General features: G+C 42.3%; 1 protein-coding gene across 1 annotated transcript; it reads left to right on the top strand.

Moving 5' to 3' along the window:
- The first annotated feature begins 1,043 nt into the window (after positions 1 to 1,043).
- LOC107835385 (uncharacterized) lies at positions 1,044 to 8,654 on the top strand. Its single transcript, XM_016667740.1, has 2 exons — positions 1,044 to 2,953; positions 8,093 to 8,654. Exon 1 carries the CDS (start codon positions 1,632 to 1,634, stop codon positions 2,616 to 2,618), a length of 987 nt encoding a protein of 328 aa, XP_016523226.1. The 5' UTR covers positions 1,044 to 1,631; the 3' UTR covers positions 2,619 to 2,953; positions 8,093 to 8,654.
- Positions 8,655 to 9,026: the final 372 nt, after the last annotated feature.

Here is a 9,026-nt window from a genome sequence, read left to right as displayed (position 1 = left end):
AAAATGGGAAGTTTCCAAGTTTAAGGCACTTTACTGAATTCACATGTCCACTGAAGCTGAGATTGTGTGCAATCCAATTATGTCATTTCAGGCTCTTCACTCAACAGATTTCACCAAAATAACCAGCAAAGTTAACCAAAAAGAAAAAAGGCCCACCTCCAGTGTTCTCCATATGCAAGTGGTAACAGAAACGGAAGGCACAAAACAAAGGTCAAATGTTAAACCAACATGCATGCTCTGTCAAGACAACGGACACAAACTTCACAGTTGCCCTAAGTTCAAAGACAAACCACTCGAGGAACGGAGGAAATACATAAAAGACAAAAGACTTTGTTATGGGTGTCTTAAACCCGGACACAGCGCAAAGGACTGTCGTTACAGATATGTATGTGAAATATGCAAGAAAAAACCCTACCTGTCTGCATGACAACGACAAATCACAGACAAGCCAATTTCAAATGAGCACGGAACAGACTGCAACAACCCTGTCTCTCAATGCAAGAACCAATGAACAATGTATAAGCACCTCTATGATTGTACCAGTATGGGTTTCTTCAGAGCAACAACCAAGTAAAGAAAGGCTTGTTTATGCACTCTTGGACACCCAAAGTGATACAGTGTTCATTGACCGTGATGTGTCTAACGGTCTCAAAGCTAAAGCAACCCCAATAAGGTTAAAACTTACTACAATGCTTGGTAAGGATGCAGTTGTGCCAAGCGAGCGTGTCTCAGGTCTCAAGGTGAGAGGATACAACTCTTCAGACATAATTGAACTCCCTCCTGCTTACACTAAAGACTGTATACCAGTTAACCGCTCTCACATTCCTTCCTGTGAAACGGCAAGGCAATGGGATCATCTCAAGGTAATAGTAAATGAGATCCCCCCACAGCTAGAATGTGAAGTTGGGCTGTTAATTGGCTACAACTGTTCCAAGGCATTAGCTCCAAGGCAGGTCATCTTAGGAGAAGAAGGTGAACCCTATGCTATACTCCAGTATTGTAGGCCCTATATCATCTCAGAGTGACTCTTTTAGCATAGTGACTCTTTTAGCATATCTGCTGTGTGCCACAGAGTCACAATCAAAGAGCTTCCTTTAATGACTCCCGCTGACGCACTCAAGGTTCTCAAGTCTGACTTTAAGGATGATAACAAGGATAACAAATCAGTGTCTCAAGATGACATTCTCTTTCTTAATACACTAGAGCAAGGCATTTATAAAAACTATGAAGGACATTATGAAATGCCACTTCCATTTAAGGAAAGACCTCTGTTACCAGACAATAAAAAAATGGCCATGGTACGACTTCAAAGCCTCAAAAACAAACTGTCAAAAGACCAAAGATACAAGGAACATTATGTAAAGTTTATGGACGAAGTCATAGAGAAGGGTGAGGCAGAGGAAGTTCACAATGAAGCAAAAGAAGGAGAAAAGTGGTATATTCCTCACCACGGAATATATCATCCTCAAAAACCAGACAAACTCAGAGTAGTCTTTGACGCCTCATCTAAATACAAAGGAAACAGTCTCAATGATCATTTAATGTCAGGCCCAGATTTGCTGAACAATCTAATTTATGTTCTAATGAGATTCCGATGACATCAAGTTGCATTACTATGCGACATTGAAAAAATGTTCCATCAATTTCATGTACACGAAGCAGATAGAGACTACTTAAGATTTTTATGGTGGAAAAATGGCAACTTAGACACAGAACCCCAAGAGTTTCGAATGAAGGTACATCTCTTCGGAGCCTCATCTTCTCCAGGATGTGCAAATTATGGACTAAAACATCTTGCAAATGAAAACAAGACTCAGTTTCCCCTTGCATCTCAGTTCATAATGAAAGATTTCTATGTGGATGATGGTGTAACAAGTACGACAAGCATCAAGGAAGCTATTAAGCTCATCCAGGAAATTCAGACACTTTGTGCTTCAGGTGGCCTTAGACTCCACAAGTTTGTGAGTAATGACAAAACAGTGTTAGAAAGCATTCCACCATCTGAACGTGCCTCTCCACAACAAGCATGTGACCTAGCGTTTAATGACTCTAAACTTGAAAGAGCGCTAGGTATTCACTGGCACATTGACTTTAACACTTTACGGTTTCACTTTCGCCCCAACAACCAACCTGATACAAGGCGTGGCATTCTATCTATAGTTGCATCTTTGTACGACCCGTTAGGATTCATCTCCCCCTTTGTGCTCACAGGTAAAAGAGTGCTTCAAGAGACATGCAAACAAGGTACAAGCTGGGACGATCCCCTTCCCAGTGAACAAAAACCAATGTGGAATAAATGGAAGGAAGACTTAAGAAACTTGGAAAAAATAACAATACCACGCTGTTATGTTCCTAAAGACTTTGGGCAAATAGTAAAAACAGAGCTGCATCACTTTTCTGATGCCAGTTTATATGGTTATGGTCAGTGTTCGTATTTAAGATATACAAACGAAGATGCTAAGGTGCATTGTGTTTTGGTTACAGCAAAGACCAGAGTTGCTCCTATTAAAGTAACAACAATACCCAGACTCAAACTGATGGCCGCTGTGATCTCCATTACTGCGAGCAACGTATTAAAGGATGAGCTTGGATTGATGAATGTTCACATCACAGATTGATGAATGTTTCTGGACAGACTCTAAAGTAGTTTTGGGCTACATCAATAATGAGGCACGCCGTTTTCATACCTTTGTTTCAAATCGAGTTTAAAGGATAAGGCTCAACAGCACACCTCAGCAGTGGAGATATGTCTCTTCTGAACAAAACCCAGCAGATATTGCCTCCCGAGGCTCAAGTGCAAGTGAGCTCATTTCATCTAACTGGTTCAAAGGGCCACAGTTTCTGTGGGACAAAGAAATTCCTCCATCTGCAAAGATAGATGTAAACTTGCCACTTGGAGATCCAGAAGTTAAAAAGGCACAAGCACTGAGCACCTTCAAAACAGAAAAAAGGGGTTTGGCAGACATGTTAAAGTTTTCTTCTTGGTTCAAAGCCACCCAAGCCATTGATAGACTGATTCGTTGTGCCAAAGGAGATAAAACAATGAGTCATAGCACAGCACAAGAAAGGCAAAACGCTCAAAGTGTTATTCTAAAGGACATACAAGTAAAGGAATACGCAAAGGAAATAAGGATGCTGAAACATGGAAAGTCTCTTCCTCATAAAAACAAACTGTTTCAAATGGACACTTTTCTTGATAGTGATGGACTCCTTAAGGTGGGAGGAAGGTTAAAGGATGCTTCTTTCTCTTCCTCACTGAAACATCCAATAGTAGTTATACTGCCTTCGCCATATGAAATGCAACTAGACAGTACAGCTAAACTCTTCCTTATATCAAGACTCTGAGGAAAGTTGACCTTTTATCCACAGGTTTATTGACTCCAAGGAAGTGTGAAACTAAAATACAAACAAAAAGGAATACATCACTTTCACCGTCTTTGTAAACATGTACATATAAGTTTAACGTAGCTAAATTAAATACTGTCCCAAATGAATTAGCAAAGTTGTGCAAACTTACAATAAACATCCAAAAATATTTACATCCATTTCAACAACCAGAAATAATATAAAAACAATGATGCACAACAATATATTAAACTCAACATACCTACAATGCTTCGTCAGGGCAAAGATGAATGCAGATGGAACTGGATTGATTGAACACACGGGTGACATGAATCTTAACTCTGTCTGGCTTTCTCTTTTTTGTCAGCAGCTGAAGGTGACAGTTTGGTGTACAATCTTGGAATCGGAAGTTGAGAAAATTCGGTCAAAGAAGCTCTCCATGCAATCCAGGTTTCCTCCCTTTCCTTTGGTAGAGGGATGTCCCAATCTCCACTACCTGCCGTGAGCTCTCTTAAGATTGCCTTGCCTTGGATGGTGATTGGTGCCGCGAAACCAAGAGGGTCATACAGACTGTTGATTGTAGATAAGATGCCACGTCGAGTGTATGGCTTTATCTCCTTTGAGACACTAAAGTGAAAACAGTCAGTCTGGAGGTTCCAGCAGAGTCCAAGACTGCGTTGCATTGGAAGCTGATCGACGTCAAGATCTAGCTCTTTCAAATCACTTGCCCGATCAGATGGTGGAAAAGCCTCCATGACTTCCTTGCTGTTAGCAGCGATCTTGTGCAGTCTCAGGTTTGACTTTGAGAGAACATCTTGTGTTCTTTTGAGCAAGCTGATGGCAGCCTCAGTTGTGGGTAGAGACTTCAGCCCGTCGTCCACATAAAAATCATGCATCACGAAATGCTGAACATCACTGTCGACATGAAACTCACCACCTTGAACAGACTGATGCAGACCATTGATGGCCACTGCGGGAGATGGTCTATTGCCAAAGACATGGACTCTCATACGATACTCAACGATGTCTTTGGAGAGGTCATTGTCTTCAAACCAAAGGAAACGTAAAAAGTTCCTGTCCTCCTGTTTAACTAGAAAGCAGTAGAACATCTGCTCGATGTCTGCTGTGAAGGCGATTGCTTCTTTGAAGCGAATCAGGACTCCGAGTAGTGTATTGTTCAAGTCAGGTCCAGTTAACAGCACATCATTGAGGGATATGCCATTGAACTGGGAACTCGAATCGAAGACAACTCAAATTTGTTTTGGCTTTCTTGGGTGGTAAACACCAAATATGGACAAGTACCACCTTTCTTCGTCTTCACTGAGTGGAGGAGCTAACTCAGCATGGTTATTCTTGAACATTTTGTCCATGAAGCTCAGGAAGTGCTCTCTTATTTCAGGCTTCTTGTCAAGGTTGCGTCTGAGAGATGTGAGACACTTCAGCGCATGAGACCTATTATTGGGAAGCCGTGGGCGTGGATGTTTAAAAGGCAATGGCGCTATCCAACTATTGGTTGGGTCTTTGCAAAGTCCTTCCTGCATTATCTTCATGAAGTACCCATCCTGAATCGAAGGTGCTACTTGGTTGTCATCTTTGGTTCTCTGAAACACTGAGCATCCTAGATGGTCAGCTACACAAACAGATGACTCCTCTGAGCATACTGGAATGCGTTCGTTGACTGGAAATCCACCATATGTTTCCTTAACATGAAACACATTTGGACATGGTTGGAAAAGTGTTGGACGTCCAATATCAGAAGCAGTGGTGAAGAAGGTACAAACTGTTGGTGGTTTATGCACGTTGCCCAGGCATACGTTGCCCACTGTCACCCACCCCAAATCCAGCTTCTGTGCGTAGGGCAGGTTGTGTGTGCCGTTCACCTGTTTGTGGACTTTGTGAACACGTAGAATGTCACGGCCCAGAAGAAGCATGATTGGTGCTTTTGGATCGACCTCTGGAATCAGGTGCGCCAGTGACTTAAGATGAGGATGGTGGAGTGCTACATCAGGAGTTGGAATCTCGTCTCTGTTGTTTGGAAACACTCTATAAGACTTGGTAATGGAAGACGGACAGTTCCATCCAGAGATTCCACTTCGTAGCCGGTAGCTCTTCTTCCTGATACTTGCTTCACTCCAGCACATGTTCTCAAGGTGTAAGGAGAACTTGAACTTGTGTCACTGAAGACCTTAAAGAACTGTGAGGTAACTAATGAATGGTTGCTTTGTTCGTCTAAGATGGCGTAGACTCTCATAGCCTTGTCCCTAGACCCAGATGGATAAACCTTTACTAGGCTTATTTTAGAGCATGATTTCTCAGCAAGATCTCCACCACAAACTTGAGTGCACTGGGCATTGACCTCTGATTGAACAGGGGTTTCAACCTCCCCGCCGTGCCTTGATGGAGGATCTACTTCTGCTGCCCAAGGTGGTGGCCCAGGGGATGCCTTTCGCTGTTGCCTTCTGTGCACAGGATTTTAGCTGTGCAGTTTTTTGCGACATGCAGTGTGGAGGAGCAACATTTAAAGCAAACATGATTCTCCTTCAAGAAGTTCTTATGATCTTCAATGGTCTTCTCCCTAAATGCTCGACATTTGCGCAGAGGATGTGGCTTTTTATGCAGAAGACACATTTTGTTACAATCGTCAGATTTTGAAAAGAGCTCGTTTGCATTTGAGGTAACTTCGGTTTTGTGAGTAGAAACCTCTCTGTGTCTGTTCAACTTCCAAGCTGTCCGCTCAGCCTTTGGAGCAACCTCCTCTTGAGTGTTGATATTGAAACTTGGGTCGTTCCTAATGCTTGCTTCTTGACTGATGAAATCCACGAAGTAACCAAATGGTGGATATGGGACCTGATATCTTTGCTTGTACAATGAACCTACTGATGTCCATTTTTCCTGTAGGTTAAATGGCAGCTTTCGCAGGATCGGATTGATGCCTCTTGCCGTGTCAAGGAAGGTGAGTCCAGGTAAGTCTCCTTCGTCCTTAGCTGCCAAGAGTTCACTTAGTAAATCACTCAACTTGATTAACTTGGAAAAATCTTGGTTCGTTATTTTGGGAAACGTCTCAATTCGTTTGAAGAGGGCATCTTTTATAATTTCCGCAGAACCATATGTTTGGTCAAGCCGGTTCCAAATCATAGCCAGTCCTGCATCTGGGCGGTTTATGTGGATTGCTCTAATTTGTTCTACATGTTCGGCTGAATCTTTGCCTAGCCACTTCAGCAGAAGATCCATCTCCTCACTGGATGTCAAATGTAAACCATGGATGGCAGACTGAAATGATCGTTTCCAAGCCCTGTAGTTCTGAGGTTTATCATTAAACTTGAGTAAACCCGTAGACACCAGTTCCCGTCGAGCCAGATAGCGAACGAAGTCATTCACGTTCAAATCATCAAATTTAGGATTTCAAAGTGATAAATGAGGGGGATGATCACTGACGTTCACTTGTGGCGTGGAGGGTCGTATTGGAGTAAAATGATCATGCTCTGGTTGTACTGTGCTTTTCTCATAAGTGAGTTGCTGCTGTGGAGTCTGGCAAAATAACTGGGATCCAGAATTATCTTTCTTTGGAATGAAGGGCTTAGCGTCTGGCATAAGATTTACAGGGATAGGTGAAGGATCAGCATCTGGCTGTGGCTTTGAGGGAAGCGTGAGTTGTTTATCTGCATCCAACTGTTGACCTTGGTTGAGAACATACTCTTTCGTTCGTTTGGTGGCTTCTAAGGAAGATATTTCCCAGTTAAGCTGATTACCTGATGGATTTTTCTTCAAATCAGCAGCTGCTTCAAGTGCTTCAGCTTCAGCGACAGCTGCAGCTGTTTCCTTCTTTATGCTCAGAATGTCTATTGATGCTTCCAATTTAGCCTTTTGCAGTTTTAAGTTAGCCTCCTCTTCGGCAAAAGCGAGGCGTGCTTTTGCTGCTTCCGCTTTTGCTCTTGCTTTAGCAGCAGCAGACTCTGTAGTAGAGCCTCTTGACTGTACTGAAGAACATGAAGCTTGAGATCGTGTCTCCCACGTTGCAGCTTCCTCTGTCATAATTACTTGTTTTCTTGTTGTGATTTAGAGACGTGAACGTTGTAATAATAATTCACTGGCTGGGTACGGTGCGTTTTCAAGTCTTCCAGCTGGAACTGCGATGTCTAGCCCGTAGAGAAGCTGTAGTTTCACTATACTGCCTTTGCCATATGAAATGCAACTAGACAGTAAAGCTAAACTCTTCCTTATATCAAGACTCTGAGGAAAGTTGACCTTTTATCCACAGGTTATTGACTCCAAGGAAGTGTGAAACTAAAATACAAACAAAAAGGAATACATCACTTTCACCGTCTTTGTAAACATGTACATATAAGTTTAACGTGGCTAAATTAAATACTGTCCCAAATGAATTAGCAAAGTTGTGCAAACTTACAATAAACATCCAAAAATATTTACATCCATTTCAACAACCAGAAATAATATAAAAATAATGATGCACAACAATATATTAAACTCAACGTACCTACAATGCTTCGTCAGGGCAAAGATGAATGCAGATGGAACTGGATTGATTGAACACACGGGTGACATGAATCTAACTCTGTCTGGCTTTCTGGCTGAAGCCATATGACATGCAGCTGGCTGCACCTCTCAAAGGGAACGCCCCCACACATAGACACACCCACAAAAATCCCCAACAACACAGTAGTTCCAAAAGGTCACCATGTCACTCAACTGCTAATTGCTCATTTCCGCAATAAAGTGCAACATCAAGGGAAAGGACTGACAATTAATGAGATCAGATCAAATGGAATTTGGATTCCTGGCATCAACAAAGCTGTAGCAAAGTTTATACACCAATGTGTAAAGTGTCGCAGACTCAGAAGAGGAATAGAACAACAGAAAATGTCTGATCTACCAACAACACGTTTAGAGCCATCGCCACCGTTTACATTCTATGGAATGGATTGTTTTGATCCTTTTATAACCAAACAAGCTCGAAAGGTGCATAAACGTTATGGACTACTTCTTACTTGTCTATGTTACAGAGCGATACATATAGAAATGCTAGACAACTTGACTACAGACGCGTTTATCAACGCGCTCCGTTGTTTTACAGCCATAAGAGGAACAGTCAGCGAGATAAGGTGTGATCAAGGAAGCAACTTCGTTAGAGCTAAAACTGAACTGCAGAAAGCTTTAAAACAACTGGACTCTAACCGCATTACCACATTTCTGGCAGAGAAGCAGTGTGATTTCAAGATGCATACTCCTCATTCAAGCCACACTGGAGGCTTGGGAAAGACAAATCAGAACTGTTTGAAATATTCTACGCTCAACAGGATGGACGATGCATCTTTAAGGACATTCTTTTATGAAGCAATGCTGATTGTGAACAGCAGACCTCTTACAGTGGATAACCTCAGTGACCCAAACAGTCCCGATCCATTGACTCCAAATCACCTGCTCACTATGAAGTCAAAGGTAGCCCTGCCTCCTCCAGGTAAATTTATCAAAGACGACATTTATGCACGGAAAAGGTGGCGGCGGGTGCAATATCTAGCAGAGCAGTTTTGGTCACGTTGGAAAAGGGAGTATCTATCCAACATCGCAACAAGGCAGAAATGGCACACTCCAAGAAGAAACTTGAAGGTCGGAGATGTTGTCATGGAGAAGATGGATGACTTACCTCATAATGAATGGAGATT

The sequence above is a fragment of the Poecilia formosa genome, unplaced genomic scaffold (assembly GCF_000485575.1).
Source record: "Poecilia formosa unplaced genomic scaffold, Poecilia_formosa-5.1.2 Scaffold2248, whole genome shotgun sequence".
In the NCBI taxonomy this organism is placed as follows: domain Eukaryota; kingdom Metazoa; phylum Chordata; class Actinopteri; order Cyprinodontiformes; family Poeciliidae; genus Poecilia; species Poecilia formosa.
The sequence above is the reverse complement of the archived record's forward strand: the minus strand, read 5'-3'. Positions and strand labels throughout refer to the sequence as shown.

Coding starts and splice junctions, on each gene's coding strand:
- LOC107835385 (XM_016667740.1), top strand. CDS start 1,632: ATGTTCCATCAATTTCATGTACACGAAGCAGATAGAGACTACTTAAGA.